Source organism: Leucopleurus acutus (assembly GCF_964270905.1).
Source record: "Leucopleurus acutus genome assembly, chromosome: 7".
In the NCBI taxonomy this organism is placed as follows: domain Eukaryota; kingdom Metazoa; phylum Chordata; class Mammalia; order Artiodactyla; family Delphinidae; genus Leucopleurus; species Leucopleurus acutus.
Genome location: NC_139150.1, coordinates 104,077,030 through 104,093,143, shown reverse-complemented (window position 1 = coordinate 104,093,143; position 16,114 = coordinate 104,077,030). Strand labels below are relative to the sequence as shown.

The window sequence follows — 16,114 nt, the reverse complement described above, 5'->3', positions numbered from 1 at the left end:
GTCCACGAATGGCTGGACTGGAAGAATCCGGGCACTCCCTGGGATACTTTGGGCCGACCACCTAATACCTGGTACCGAGCAGAACAGAGGAAGAGACTGAAAAAGATGAAGCATGCTGGGAGGTGGCACCGCTCTTCCGGAAGGGCCAGCACGCTCTTTACTAGACGCTCTTCTCAGGAAGGAGAGCAACTCTGGGCAACAGGATTGACAAGACATTCCCAACAGTCAGAATAACCCGCTCCACAGAAAGTCAGAGAACAGGCTCTGGGAACATCCACTACTGAGACTCTCCACGCTCTGTACACAGCACCCACGGGCCATGTCAGAACTAGATCATGGAGGATGCAGATGCCTCTTTTTATTTTTTACTTTTTGGCCACGCTGCACAGCATGTGGAATCTTAGCTCCCCGACCAGGAATCGAACCCGTGCCTCCTGCAGTGGAGTCTTAACTGCTAGACCGCCAGGGAAGTCCCCAGATGCCGTCTTAAGAGATGAAGCCCACCCTTCTGTGGGCTGGGGTGATTTCCAAAGCTGTAACCACCAGCTCTCAGGGCCAGAGCCAGGAAAGACACCCTGAGTAGGTTAGGATAACTGCCACAATGTCCATGAAACAGGGCCAGGGACCCAAACAGAAATGTCCCTGATTCTGGAAGGGCCGGGCAGACCCTAAACCCAACTAGACTATGAGGCTGGCTGGAGCCCAACCCAACGGCCTCCTTCCTGAGAAGAGCGTCTAGTAAAGAGCGTGCTGGCCCTTCCGGAAGAGCGGTGCCACCTCCCAGCATGCTTCATCTTTTTCAGTCTCTTCCTCTGTTCTGCTCGGTACCAGGTATTAGGTGGTCGGCCCAAAATATCCCAGGGAGTGCCCGGATTCTTCCAGTCCAGCCATTTGTGGCCAAGATTTGCACGGTGACGCCTGAGCAGGCCCCGTCCTGTGGCATCCGCTTGCAGAAGGCAATCGTGTCCGTAGGCAAAACGTGTGACCTCGGCCAAGGGGGGACTGGGGAGACGCGAGGAGGAGCAGGCAGAAAGAGGCCACTCCCACAGCCCATCGGATAACGTCGCTTTCTAATCGCCAGCCCACAGGCAGATTTTGTGGTGACAACTTGGGTCCTGGACTTCGAGACTTTCGTCTGACGTGGTCAGGGTTTTTTGTAAACACTTTCTAACCCGAGTCAAATGAATGATGCAAAGGGAATAATCAAAGTATCGATTACAGACACATTCATATTACAGTGTGTGTGTGTTCACACGTGGACCCGTCGGAGGCGGGGGAACAAACCCAAATGCCACATGGACGGAGAAATGACAAGCAGTGGATGTGCCCCAGGGACACTCCGAGGACACGTCTCCCCAGGAAGGCCCGGCCACCGGGGCTGTGGGAAGTCACCTAGCCTTGATCTAGGCCTCCTGCCTCCGCAGGCACGGCTCTCTAGGAAGCCCGAGGGCTTTCGGGGATGACTGCTGAGTCCACCGTGGCACTCGGGGCCCACCCCGTGCACACACAGAGAGAGAGCTCCCTCATGGGGGGACCAGCATCCCCGCCACCTGCCGAAAAGATGGAGGGAGAAATACCCATTCACGACCTCAGGCCGATGCTCGAGCTCTGGGCTTTCCCCTCCTGCCTCTCTCCCCCTCCAACTGTTGCAACAGCTGACTGGACCGCAGTGACCAGGGGGCTGAAGCGGCCGCAACGGGGCACGGCTGAAGAGACAGCTGTTTCGGTGGAAATGAACACAATTAACACCAGACGTGTAAACCCTCCTCCCACCCCAGGATTTTCGATCCTCTGGCATCACACTCAGATGAAGCAGGACACCAAGTCCCATGAGCATATAAACTCATCCAATCATTCATTCATTCATTCATTCAACTGCAGGCATCAATGGAGTCAGTGTCTCAGGAGTGAGACGCTGCTGGGCGGGGAACGTTACCAGAAAGAGGCAGAGGAGCCTTGATCAAACTGTAACACAGGATGCATGTCCCGAGGGCCAGGCCATGAAGACCCACTGTTGGCCGAGGTGCACAGAATAAGTGGTAGATTACGGCAGAGCGGGCTGCATGGGGGCTTCGGGAGGGAGGTAACACCTAAGCTAGCCCTTGAAGGGTAACGAAGATTTCCAGAGGCAGAGGAAAGAAGGGAAGGGCCTCCCTGGCTGGGGTAACTGACAATGTGAGTCTCGGCTGGGACAGCAGGATTGGGTTCTGCCACTTGGGCTGCATTCTCAGAGCCAGAGGGGGTCGCCGAGGGCTTCAGAGAATGGAGGTAGCACGATCGGTCCACAAGAAGAGCCCAGGCTGCAAGGTGATGTAGGTGATGTATGGGCTGCAGAGGTAGGGATCAGGGCAGTGAGACTCTCAGAAGCTGGGGCCAAAATCCAGTAGAGACGACAAAGGTCTGGATTGGCAAAGGAAGAGATAACACGCCAAGAGATAATACAGAGACAGAAATAACTTGATTCGGCACAAGGTGACCGTGGGTTTGAGTCAGCCTGACCCTGAGGGCAGCCCTCTCCAGGGTTGGGCGCTGGGGTAGCAGCAGGAGATGCAAAGACGAGGGTGAGTCTGACTGGGGGTGGCTGGGTGCGGGAATCGGGGTACCTCTGGGAGCCACATCCAGCAGGTAAGTGACAAGCCCAGAGTTCAGGAGAGACAGCCCCTTCCAGCCCCGAGGCATCTGGCTGTCCTCTCCTCGTCTGTGCTCAGGTCCCGTCCTGGTCTCTGCTGTACAGCAGCTTCAGGGCGGGGAAGAAGCCCCCTTGGGTGTGTTGTGCCGGGGGCTCCACACCCCTAGGGAAAGCCCTGAGTTCAGGTTAGCAGGAACATTTAGGCTCTCTTCGCTGAGCAGTGGCTTCCGATCCTTAGCGATCTAGAGTCTGTAGACCTGGCACGGACCCCCGAGATCCAGACTTTCCAACAGCTCCCCAGGTGCCCTTGACAATCACCAGATTCAAGTACAGATTCACAGGTCCCATCAGCAGACTCTCCACTTCAAGGGGTTGGGTGGGCCCAGGAAGCTGAATGTTTTAGGAGGCGTTACCCCAAGTAACACCAGGGTACCCAGTCTGCTGACCATGCTTGCAGGACCCCTGCTCCCAGCAAATATTCGGGTCAGACCCTACCGCTGGAGCCTCTTTTCTCTGCCTCCGTTGAGAGAGTTGAGATCCAGAGGGGGCCTCTATGGAGATGGGCGGTAGCTGGTAGCCGATGTGAGATGGAACGATAATAACCACCACGGCTGAGTGATAACTGCGGGCCAGGTACTATTCTGATGCCTCCACTGTCGATCTCTGTAACAACTTTCCCCGTTTTGCAGGTGAGGCGACCGAGGCTTAAAGCAAAGGTCACACTGCTGGCAGGTAGGTGGTGGAGTCACAGTCGCAGGTGTGCGCTCCATCACGGCCGCCTGCGCTGATGCGCGGGGTGAGTGCCCTGCCCTCTGGCTCCCCCTCTATAAAATGGAACTAACCGCTCCCGCCTGCTTCCTGGAGACGCTAGGGTCTCAACAACTCTGATGATCATAAAGTCCCCGGGGACGCCAGCAGCGCTTTCTCCAAGCAGCACCCCTGCCGCTTCCGTGACCCCTCAGCTGGTCTGAATGCCACCTACAGGGAGCATGTCTAGAGCCTCTGCCCACGCATCACTGGATGGGAAGGGCAAAGGACATTCCCTCTGCCCCACACGGACGGCCCCTTACAAAGATAGCGTTGTACGTTTCTCAATGGGAGGCTCTGTTTGATGGCAATAATATTATTTTCTGCTGCTGACGTGTCACCTCCGTTCCCAAACTGGGAATATTCAGCTGCATGTTCCACCACAGGCTGTGCCATTTCAGACCGAAATGGAGCCTCCAGGTCCCGAGACCTGGGAAACACACAGCAAGCAGCAGGTGAAGACACGTCAGGTGACACGGCTTGGAGCAACTCAGAAAGCTGGGAGGGAGGGGCTGCAGGTGGTATGGTGCCAGTTTCCTTCAGTGGCTTTTGTTTCTGTAAGTTCTCACTTGAATCCCTTCAACGTGCCCGAAATACTTCGTTCTGGCCTCGATACTCATTAAAGAAGCTACCATCTCACCGAAGGAGCAGGTCGCAGGTCCCGACCCGCTAAGCTAGCTATGCCTCTGCAAGGCTCCCACTGTGAAGCGGGCTCCAGCCGCGGACTCAGTTAAAGCAACGCAGAATGCATTACTGGCAAGCAGGAAGAAGAAGCCTGATTTCCTCATCTGTATTATTGCCACGTTATCTCCCGAGGGAAGGGCAGGCAGTGGGAATTCTATAGAGGTCAGTAACCACAGGTGGGCATTTGCAGGAGCAGATATTTTTCTCAGGATACACAAGCAGTGGAGTTTGGGGTGTGACCCCTGTGACCACATCGCCACTACCTCTGATTACTTTCGTCCTTTGAGATCTCCTTAAATCGCCCTCCTCTTTGACTGCGTCACCACCCCTGCATTAAAATACGCTTGCATTCTGCTCCAGTGAGAGGGGCAGGCAGTCTGATTTCTCCCTCCTCCTTCGTTCCGAGCTGCCATAAGGTCATCCGCTGCCTATTCTGGGCCCTCGGTACAGGTGCAGGACTTGTGGAGACATCCCTGGTCCCTGCACACAAGGAACCCACCTGGCAGGAAGGGAAAGATGCCCACAACCGCTGAGAAAGAAGGCCAAAGGGAAGGTCAGGGTGTCAGCAGGAATGGATACGCCCACGTGTGACGGTGGTGATGGGAGGGAAGGCAGAAAGGGACAAGAAGCAGAAGAGGGGCCAAAGCACCGGTCAGGTGTTGAGGAGCGAAAACGGGCATTCGAGAACGCAGGATGGGGTCTTTCAAGGAAGTAGGAGAGAAAGCAGGGCTTTGACACATCGTGGCGCGAAGTGCATCAGATTGGAGGCAAACTGTCTCTGAGCTCAGTGAATTGCCAAACGTGGGCGCTGGAAAGGGCACCCAGGGTCATCTAGTGCAAATCCTTCACTGTGCAGACGAGCAGCCCAAAAAAGCGAGGTGACTCGTCCAAGGTCACACAGCAAGTTAGTGCCCTGGTTGGGGGTATTTCCACCTCGGAGGGCTGCCCCTCAGCCCAGTGATAGATGTCACCGATCGCTCCCTTAGGAAATATGATTTGTGACCTATTAACACTCTGCGACCAAGGCACAGGCCTACAGGGCCCCCACAGGGACTCCAAACTGAGGCAGATTATAACCTTGGCTTGGTCCTCTAGGCTGACGCCCAGGCCATCTGTGCTTCTGCAAGCTCCAGTGTGGCTCCACGGCTGGCCCTGGAGGAGGGGCGGAAATGCCCACTGGTGCCAGTGAGTCCTGACAGATGCCACTGACAAAACAGCAGGCGTCAACACCAGGCCAGAGTCCCAAGGGGTGTGCAGATGCCAACACCGCCACCACCAAGAACAGCACCCTCTAGGTTAGAAGGTAATACGTGCGGAAAGAAAGAGGCGGCAACAGGAAGGCTTAAACTTGGATGCTCTTTCTGATCAGTGATGACACCCCGAAGACCAGAAAGGACACAAGGAGGTGAGTGTGTGATTTAAAAAGTCGAAGAGCTCGAACTAGAATGGGATAGCAGCGTTCTTCTGGGTGGTAGGGCAGACAAGAGGAAGCTTAGAAACAGACCCTAAAGTTACACGTAAAGAGAGCACCATTCTGAAAAGTAACCAGCAAGATAGGTTTTTTTCTAAAGCAGAAAGAGCTAAGTTCTTTCCACTTGGACCCTCTTCTGAACTGAACTATAAGCTTTTAAGACCGACTGTATATTGCCTTTCACTCCTGGATAAAATCTTTAAAAAAAAAATGAAATAGTGCCAATGGCAGCAACACGGATGGACCTAGAGATTATCGTGCTAAGTGAAGTCGGACAGAGAAAGATAAATATCATATGACATTACTTATATGTGGAACCAAAAAGAAAAAAATGATACAGATAAACTTATTTGCAAAACAGAAACAGACCCACAGACATAGAAACAAACTTATGGTTACCAAAGGGGAAAAGGGGGAAGGGATAAATTAGCAGTTTGGGATTAACAGATACACACTACTATATATAAAATAGATAAACAACAAGGTCCTACTGTATAGCACAGGTAACTATATTCGATATCCTGTAATAAACCATAATGGAAAAGGATATGAAAAAGAATAGATACATAGAGATATATAACTGAATCACTTTGCTGTACACCTGAAACTAACACCACATTGTAAATCGACTACACTTCAATAAAAAAATAAAAATTAAAAAAAAAAAAGTGTGTCTGGTGGGCCACTGTGCAACTTGCCTGCCTCCTCAAACTCAAAATGATATCTGCTAAAGGGACAATCAACAGGCATGCTGGAAACCTACCATTCACAAGCAAACCCTTCACATTTGTTAGGAAATATACTTTAGATTTAGCTGAATGAAAAGCATAAATCCAACTGAGCGATGCTTACAGGGCACCCAGCTGTTCACAGCAGCAATTTTCATATCTAAACAACCGATATCTGTGGGTGCTTCTGCAAGCAGGACTGCCCGATTCCATTTATGTCAAACCCAGGCCAGGAAGTAATCCCTCCACTTGATTTTCCTATCAGTGGAATTGACGTTCCTGGTTCAACAGTTCATTTGCTGTACCCCGGCCTCATTCCAAGAAGATACACACTCAGGAATTCTTTAAAAGTCAAAATCAAATAGTTAGGAGCAAAGGCTCAAAACTCATAGCTTTGAAGATTACTCCAAATGCTGTGTTTTCCAAGTGACCACAATCAAATCACATTTTTCAGGTTAAGGAAGACAGAAGTTCTCAAGCAGAGAAAGCAAGAAGCCACTCTTTTATCCTACAAAAATTCTCTAGAAGCGTATTCTCAAGTTCAACTGGAGAACCTCGGGGCTGGACAGAAAATGAGACTAAGGCTGGCCCACCCTCACCCCCTTACGTGGTAGATCCGTCCACTGCTTAGTTCCGCAACCTTTAGAAGGAAAGACTCAAACGACACAGACTCATTTTCAAACGATAATTTGAAAGATTATTCTTTGCAAGCTGTCTTACTGATCATGGTGGTTCCCCCAGCCAGGGCTGCCTTGGTGCCTTGAAAGAAGTCATCAGCAGAGGTCATCCCCTGATCAGGCATCTGGAAGCGGGTATGGACATCGATCCCTCCAGGGATCACCATTCTGGAGTGGGCTTCAATGGTCTTCACCCCTCCTGGCACAATCAGGTTTTCTCCTATTTGCCTAAATAAAGAGGGTAGGTGACAATGATTGTAAAGAAATGTCCTAAATCAAACGGGACCTGACAGGCATTTTCAGCACGCCATAAACAACCCCTCCCTATGTTCTAAAGACTCTTCAGATTATTGTTAGCATTCATAATCTGTGCACCCCTCACTCCCGACCCTCAAGAGGCAATGCAGAGCATACTAGAAAACGAAATCTAAATAAGGCATCAGAGGCCAATCAAAGAGGCTTAGTTACCAGAAAACCCATATGATCAAATGATAACAAAGCCCTGAGATATTTACATAAAATATCACTATACTTTCCTTACAACACACTCAGTTGAGTTAATTATCCTGTAACAATTTTCTCCAGACCTGGTTGCACTTTACAAACATTTATTTTCACCATATCCTTTCCAACTAAGAGAAATGAGGAGTAGAAGGGTAGGGAATAGAACAAAACAAAGCAAAGATGATAATAATAAGTAAACACTATGATCGCAACTATTTAAAAATTTGGAAGCCTGTGATCAGCAACTCAGATAACAAAGGCGGCAAAATTAATATTCATTAAGTTGGGTAACAAGGATTCATTTCCAATTTTTAAAAAATATCTCTGCTACCTCTTTATGCTAGTTTTTGGAAAAGGAAAAAGTAATCAAGGGGGAGTTGGTAAAGTTCTAAAACAAATTAGTGATGACTAAAAATACCACACAGGCTTGTTCACTTCTAGGCCAGAGTCTTACAGACCAGATCATGCTGCTTTCCACTTGGGGGAAAATGGAACATGAAAGTCATGGTATTTCAGAGCCTGGAGCTGAGACTGTCACAAGCAAACACACATGGAGAAAACATTAAATGTGGAAATGTTAAAACCTCTTTTAGGATCGTAAATCAGGGTGTGAGTTTCCAGGCAACAGACACGTCCACTACAATTTTCCACTCCTCTGGACTGGTTTGCTGCTTGCCCTTGATAAATGCTGCTTATTTAAAAGATGTCATTTGCAGCAGTGTTTGTCTTTAAACAGATGTGCTATTTCTTCAGAGCCCTCTGAGCTGTCCCAGTCGGAAGGGCACGAGGATATTGAGACGTTCTCAGCTCACTTAACCCTCTAGGACCCAAAAATACCCTAATTCAGTAACTGCTTTGTTGTTTTCTCCTTTGAAACACAATACACAATAAACACAAGGGCAGTCCCATTTGTGTTAGTTGCCACTTAAAACATGAAACCTAAAATTCCCTCGGAATGAGGCAGTAATTTGTCTCTGTGACGTAGTAATTAATTTGGTGTCCATTGCCCCCAACAACTTGGATTCTTGATTAAGAAGGCAGATGTGCTATCATGATAGAAGAGGCTGTACTTCACGTTTGTGTCCTTTGATCGTCCTATCCACCCCACACAAGTACATTCTAGTAAAACCTTTAATATAGTCAATGGATCATAACCTGAGTATGTGACAACAAGAAGATGTGTCACCTCGGTTAAAAATAGTCAATTACATAACACGTAAGGAAATGGGTGTGCATTTAATTGTGCTTTTGAATTCCCTAAATCTGAGTTTTCAAACTCACTAATTACCACCAATCAAACTAGGCTTAAACAGATACTGAGTTAGTCTCTAAATCACTACAGCTTGATACTATGGGTGTGAATTGTAGCTAATGCTTAGGAACACTGCAAGGTACCCAAATTTGTGGCAATATTGAGTTACACTTACTTGATCAACCCATCTTCCATGTATATGTCTGCATAGAATGACTGGTCGTCATTAACGATTTTACCTCCTTTGATCAGAAGACGATCACTCTGAAACAAAGAAGTAGTAAGGTCACAATTCATAACTGATCCATGAGAAACAGTTGGTAGTAAGATAAATGAGCTAAGACCACATTTTCACTGCTCAAAAGTGATGCTCAAAATGAGCCCATTTTGGAAAGACTCAGTGACAAAGGTGAATCTGTATTTGGCAATCTACTCATCACTCGATGAGTCAGAACATACTGGCAAAGCTCAAAGCTTATCCTAGAGAAAAAAAAGAAAAAGAAAAAAAACACAACAGAGACAACAACCATCTATTTCCATTAGACCTACAAGCACAAAAGAAAAAGAATGATAAAAACAGCCTAACAATCTTCCTTTAAAGATCAGTAAAAAGATTTCAGATAAAGAAGGCAATCACTTTAAATGGCTTTAGGCTAAACTTCATTGGAAAAAAATAATACACCCACATGTAGCGGAAGTCGATTCTTGTTGAGATTTGTGTCGGGAAAATTTAACCAAAAGTCTGTTGTCATGGGATACTATACACAAACACACTTTGTTCATCCATAGCAATGTTTCAATTCAGTATGTTCTTTATATTTGCATTTATCCTCGAGGTAAATCACAATTGTAGCAAAGAGGGGGAAAAACCACTTCGAACATGCACCATTTTAACTATTTTAAGCTGTTAAGAAAAAGGTAAAGTTTTAGAATAAAGTAGGTGAGATGGCAAGTTCTAAAATCTAACACTATTATTGACTGTACACAATACTGATACTTTAATTGGTACAAAAAATATATGACAAGCAGCATATAAGAGCCAAGAATGTAACAGAAATGTTACATTATGATTCATCTCTATCCCAAATGCTGTTGATGGAATGCTATGCCACTTCAAAGAACGGCGTTCATTTTGACAATGGTTAACTCAAAATTCAGTTAAGAATAATATTCTCAGCAAGTGCTTTATATTTAGCACCTACCAAGAAGAAATTACAGCAACTTTTAAAAAATATATATAAGCTACTAGAGACCTAGAAAAAAAGATACTTCTACACAGAAATGCACACACCCCTGGGTTTAGAAAGTATTTATTGTTTTTCTAACGTCATGAGAAACACTAAGATTATTTTAATTGTTACACTGTAGGGACCTTCATCCTGCTGTAGGGTTTGGAAAGTCAAATGGGAATAAATAGTCAGCAACGATTCCTGCATTTATAGAAGGCAAAGGTTAAGACCTTTACAAAATCCTGTCCTGTAAACCATGTCACCCAAGCCTCAAATCAAATCTGTGAGGTGATGGGAGCTAGATTCTTGTCTCAAGGACACATAAAGAAACTGAGGCTCAGAGATGTTAAGCCACTGGCCCAAGGTCACCTGATCCAGTGCACCTATCTGTCTACAATGATCTCCCCCTCTTCCGCAGAATCCAGCTCTGATGGGATAAACATCGCCTGGGGAGGCAAAGAGAAGCCCTGCCCTTCACCACCTGTTCCCCTTAGTCACTGCAGTACCTGTTCCAGCCATCATGCGAATCCCCGAGCCAACATCTTGTTGAGAAAAAAAATGAAACATCACAGCCCCGCTCACTCGAGTGGTATCTTACATAACAGGCTGGCCGTGCTGACGGAGGAAAGGAAACCATGCTATAGGTCCTAGGATAATGCCACCAGATTTTGTTTAAGGGCAGAGGGGGCGCTCTTCTAAAAAATCAGTCTTGTTGATTGTTTGCTTTTTGAATTATTTTCTCCCCACACTGTCAAAACGAAACTGCCTTTTTCATTCACGAAGACAGCAGAGTACTTGTGGCTTGCAGCAAATCTGCTCTCCACCCCACCCCCCAGATTCCTTCCTGCAGTGCAAGGAACACATAACGCTGGGTCCCCCGGCGCTCTGCCCTTTGGGATCTCGGGTCCTTGGCCCTCAAGAAAAAGCTAGTACCCACCCCCCGCTGTAGAAGAGCTCATCCTATAAATCCTCCCGAGCACACGCCCCTTCCCCTGTGCATGTGCTCCCACATCTCTCGCCTGCGGATGGGTGTGCCCTTGTACATCCAGTGGAAGTCGGGGTACCCGTGGCTAAGGAGGAAACCAGAGCGAAAGCACTCCCTCAAACCCAGCCCTAAACACATCTGGACTTTTCAAAAATTCTTTCGGTCACCGCCTCAGCCCTGGGTTCTACCCAGCAATCAGCTGGCCCATTGCGATTGCACATCATTACATAACAATGAATTTCCCTCGCGTTCCTCCCTCCCCGGGATTTCATTCGGGGATGTAGAGAAATAGGACTGGCGAGACTTTTCCGGGAAAAGATGGGGAGAAGATGGGGGCGGGGGAGCGGCGGGAACAAGAACCTGTGTTCATCGCCGAAGCATCGCAAAGTCATCGCTTGGAGCTTCTTGTGATTTACAAACTAACAACCCCAGGCCCCAGAGCTGCGCCGGCATCTCCGGCCTCTGCGATCATTGTCTGGCCGAGGCCGGGCCATCTGCTCCGCGCGTCGCGCAGCGCCATTACCTCCCAGAGCCCGGCTCGGCGCTGTCCCCAACGCCCACCCTCCCAGCCCGCTTTCCCCAACGCCCACCCTCCCAGCCCGCTTTGTATGCGCCAACACGGACGCCTCCCCGGCTGCAGAAGGGGCAGAAAGACACAAGAAAGCGAGCCCAGAGCCGCCAGGGTCCCAGCCCCAAACCACTGGGCGAGGAAGCCGAGAGGGCCACCAAAAACCGGACCCGGTCAACAAAAAGCCCACGCCTACCTCCCCCCTCCTCTGCTCATCACCGCGTCCCTGTTTTTCCTTCCCGTTTCCACAGGATCCTGGTACACCCAGCCCTTTTCAGCATCCCTCTGCTGTCATTACGCCTCCGAGCTAAAGCCCGCTCCTTTTTCTGAGGAACCGGAGGAAGGCTCCAGAAAGCCCTTTATGGTGGGTGGCGGGAGATACAGGGAGAATCCATTTCCCCATCTCCCCATCCAGCTCCTGGAGTCCAGCTCCTGGAGTCCAGCATCGCAGCACGCAGCCGGGAGAACAATATCCGAGCTTCAACCATGCATATTCAATCTGGCATCCATTTGCTTACACCCCGCAGGCCAGCACTACAGCATCTCGCTCTGACAATAAAAGGATACAGCGGATCTGGCGCGCTACCTAAAACGACCTTAATGCACTCACGCTCCTATTTTAATGCCTTAGAAACTATATGGCTTACAATTCTATAGGATTGCGTCTCCCATCACGATCGCCTTCTTTAGCAACAAGGGGAAAAAAGGAAAAAAAAAAAAAGTTGGGTCTCTCTTCCTCCCCCTCCTTTAAAAAAAATTCCTTATATGTTCTGTGCCACAAAAGGTTGCTGGCCCATCGCAGATTTCACAAGTACCAAACTCACCGTGATGCGTGGAATATTTTTCTTCCCCTGATAAGACATCTCTCTCCTGGGAAAAAATTAATTTCAAGAGGGCAGCTTTAAAACAAAAATTGCCCGGAAAGAGACTTGGTATTTTTTGCAGGATTGAAAAATGTGCAGCCGCTTAGCTGGTCTTGCTGATAGAAATTTTCAGGAATGTTAAGGGATAAATGCAATCCTCTGTCTCCCTTTCTTCCTCTCCTCCAACACTGCCTCAGCTAGGGTGGAAAAAAAGAAAGAGAGAGAGGGAGAGAGAGACAGAGAGACAGAAAGAGAGAGAGACAGAGCAGTAGGGAAGGGGGTGGAAATAAACTACAGCAATAAAAGCCTCGGTTCAAGTCGGCCACCGCGGCGCATGCGCCGCCAGCCACTCCCTTTCCTCTCAGGCCAAACCCGTCCGCTTCGAGATAGACGAGTCCTGATTGGCCACAATCGTGGGATATGCAAATGAGCGCAGGCGGGGAGGGGTGCGGCGCGAGAGCGCGAATTGCTGCAGTGTGCGGCCGAGGGCGGCGGTCGGTGCGTGCGCCCGAGCGGGGAGCGCGCCTTTCGCGCCCTTTCTTTGCACTGGTGCATCGGCCACCCGGGCTGGCAGCGGCCCCAAATGCAGCATCAGCATCGCAGGGACAGCGGAGGGGTGGTCATTATGGGCAGGGAGAACCGCGCCCCGCGACGGTGGGCTTCGGTGCGGCCCGGGCGGCGGGCTTCGGTGCGGCCTAGGCAGCACGCACCCGCTCGCGCGCGCCCCGGTGGATGCTCGCCCGCGCGCCAATCCGCGGAGGCCGCCGCTGCAGCCCGCGTGGGGTGACTGCGCCGAGCCAATAGCTTTGCTGGCGGCCAGCGCGCGACTGCACGGCCGGCCGGCGCCGCGCCGCCCGGGAGGGGCGCCCAAGTACTCCTCCTGCCGCCGTAGCCTTTCGCGAAGGCTCGCTCGGCCTCCGCCCAGGAGTCGAAGGGGGAATTCAGATGGCCGCGAGCGGAGGGAAGGGGAGCGGGGCGGGGAGTCTCCGCGCGGTGCCGCGCCGGCCGCGCCGGCCACGCCCAGCCCCGGAGAGGGGCCGCTGGCCGCGGGCCTGCGGGCGGCCGGCGCCGGGCTGGGCTCCCCCGGGGTAGAGGAGCGCGGGCCCGAGGTGAGGCAGCAAACAGGAAGTGGAGCCGGAGGCCGGGCTTCGGGCATCAGTGGCCTGGCAGCTAGCTGGAAAGGAAAGTCCGAAGCCCTCACTGCTCTGAGTAGGGAAGGAAGGCAGCCGGGGAAGACTGTAGCCCGCTGCTGGGGATGGAAACCCCGCCCTGAAACGTCCTTTTGTGCCTTGGGGTCGCAAGGAACTTAGGGGCAGCGGGGGAAGCAGCAGCCGCCTGTTGAGACCGAAAAAGGCCCAATCTAGGGCCCGGGTCTCCTCTTTAACAGTCACGCTCACCTACACCCATTTCGGGGTATGATGGAGAGAGTGCACTTCGCTGCTGCCTGCAGTTTTGTTGAGGAGAAACTGTTGGGATTGCAGCGCCCTAAGGGCCCAAAGGATTTGCATTGCTAAAGGCGGGCCCATACTTCACATAATGAGGCCGGAAGCCGGGAGATAAACTGGAGAAGCAGGAGGAATGAAAAAAAGGCGAGCTTATATCCTGAAAAGCAAGGGATCCTGAGTCATGGAGAGAACCTCCCAGAATCTGAGTTTAAAACACGGGGAGACTTGACTCCCCAGCCAGAGATCCTATCACACTTACAGCAGCTTTTAAGGCCCCTCTTCTTGGGCTAGCAACTGAGCAGGCTGGGACCCCTTGCCTCTGTCCAAGTCCTGCTCTGATGCTCTTACTTCAGAATCCCTGTAGAAGGAAAAAGCTGGACCAGTTGATCCCGAGCAATCTACCAAAGGTCATCTCTTTGGAAAGCTGCCCAGACAGGTACAATGACAAACATCTGGGCTGGCCCACAGCTTTGGGCTTCTCTGCTTGAGATCAAACAATAGATAGAATCCCTACATAATCTAGGCCTTCAGGCAACCATGAAAAAGAAAAACAAAGAATCTAATTGGCTCACACCTGATCAGCAAAGATTAGCCAGATAAATGCAAAATAATCCTGAGGCTACTATGGGCCCATGTTTCAAAGTCTTTCTGCATCTAGCCACTTTGGATGGTTATTTGTCTTCCAGAAGGTGTAAAATGCACCCTTTCATTCCTATTCCTGTAAATTCTGAAGTCCCAGAAAGGGGCTGTGAGGCCTGCAGCAAGCTTCCCGGCTGGTTATTTCATTCCAGTTCCAATTAGCTGTGCATCTTAAAAATAAAAAGGGAGCACTTCCCTCTCCAACTACGTGATGTGCTAAGAGCCAAGTGAGTTGAAGTCAGCAAGTATTGGTGTCACCCTAAAAGGGTCAAAGTCACAAGTCTGAGAAAGCATAGAATGCACCCTCCTACCCGAGAAAACCCACTGTAGGTTCCAACTAGCAGTGGCGGGGGAGAGGGCAGCAGGGGGACGAGTGTCCTATTAAATCATAAGGAAAATACTACCTGGCAAACAAATAATGAGTCAAATGAATGTAAAACAAAATAACCTCTAATTCCATTATTTGTTTATATTCTTGTTCTGTCTTCCTGCTCCTGAACTGCTTGATCATAACAGCTTTAACTATTCCTTGTTAGTTATCAGTTTGCCCTTGAATATTTTGCTCCCACGAGCTTTTATGTCCATCTTATTTGTATCAGCCTTGTTTCTATACCCATTCATATGAGGTTCCTAGTCCATGATAACTGACATTACCACTCATAAATATCTAAAGATGTAAGGTGTAAACTGATTTGTCTGTTCTGAGTAAAGCCTAAGAGTATTTGGCACATAGAAGATTCCAAATAGTTTTAACTGACCAAGGAAAAGAACTGTCAGCAATCTGCATTTTTTAGCATACTTCCCACTCAATGCAATGCAGAAAAGCAAAGGACGTAGGGGAGACTTTTCCACCCACTCTGCATTGATTGACTTGTTAATATACAGTATTTTTACACTGTCTTTAGGCAAACACTCAATGACAATTGCCTGTAAAGTTAAAAATCATTGTCCCTGAACCATATATATGAACCGATTCTCGGGCATTGATTTTTCTGAATTTTTAAAAAGTTAAAGCATTATGGGCTTCCCTGGTGGCGCAGTGGTTGAGAGTCCGCCTGCCCATGCAGGGGACACGGGTTCGTGCCCCGGTCTGGGAAGATCCCACATGCCGCGGAGCGGCTGGGCCCGTGAGCCATGGCCGCTGAGCCTGCGCGTCCGGAGCCTGTGCTCCGCAACGGGAGAGGCCACAACAGTGAGAGGCCCGCGTACCGCAAAAAAAAAAAAAGTTAAAGTATTATAAGCTGGCCTAGTCCACATTCATGACCCCTTCCCAGAGCCCCTGCCTCTCCACTTCCCATACTCCTCCCCCAGCATCCAGAAAGCGCAAGTGATGAACAGTGGGTTAATGAAATGGTTCTATCCCGGGCATTCTGGTGATCTGGAGGAAGGGAGAACTTGCCTCGTGATCCATGAGCAGCAGGGGTGAGTTCTACTCCAGGGCTGCACTTGACCGACCACAGTCTCTCTGGAGCCTCATCTCCCACCTCTCAGCACCCACGACCCCACACCCAGGCTCAGGGGGGTGCATGCAGACACACACGCAGTGCCCTCCGGGCCGCGTGCCTTCTCAAATCCAGGCCCGCGGACGCTGCTCCCTTTTCCGGCTCCCTCAACACTTCCTCTAAGCGCGAGC

At 49.9% G+C, this 16,114-nt stretch overlaps 1 protein-coding gene across 1 annotated transcript in view; it reads right to left on the bottom strand.

Moving 5' to 3' along the window:
• DPYSL2 (dihydropyrimidinase like 2) overlaps positions 1-12,663 on the bottom strand; it is a 72,221-nt gene extending 59,558 nt beyond the window's left edge. The window contains exons 1-3 of the mRNA XM_082843281.1: positions 12,359-12,663; positions 8,928-9,016; positions 7,040-7,224 (exon numbers count right to left, since the gene is read on the bottom strand). Coding sequence (XP_082699407.1) covers positions 7,040-7,224; positions 8,928-9,016; positions 12,359-12,397 — 313 coding nt within the window. The 5' untranslated portion in view covers positions 12,398-12,663. The remainder of the gene's footprint in view (positions 1-7,039; positions 7,225-8,927; positions 9,017-12,358) is intronic.
• Between the last annotated feature and the right edge of the window lie 3,451 nt (positions 12,664-16,114).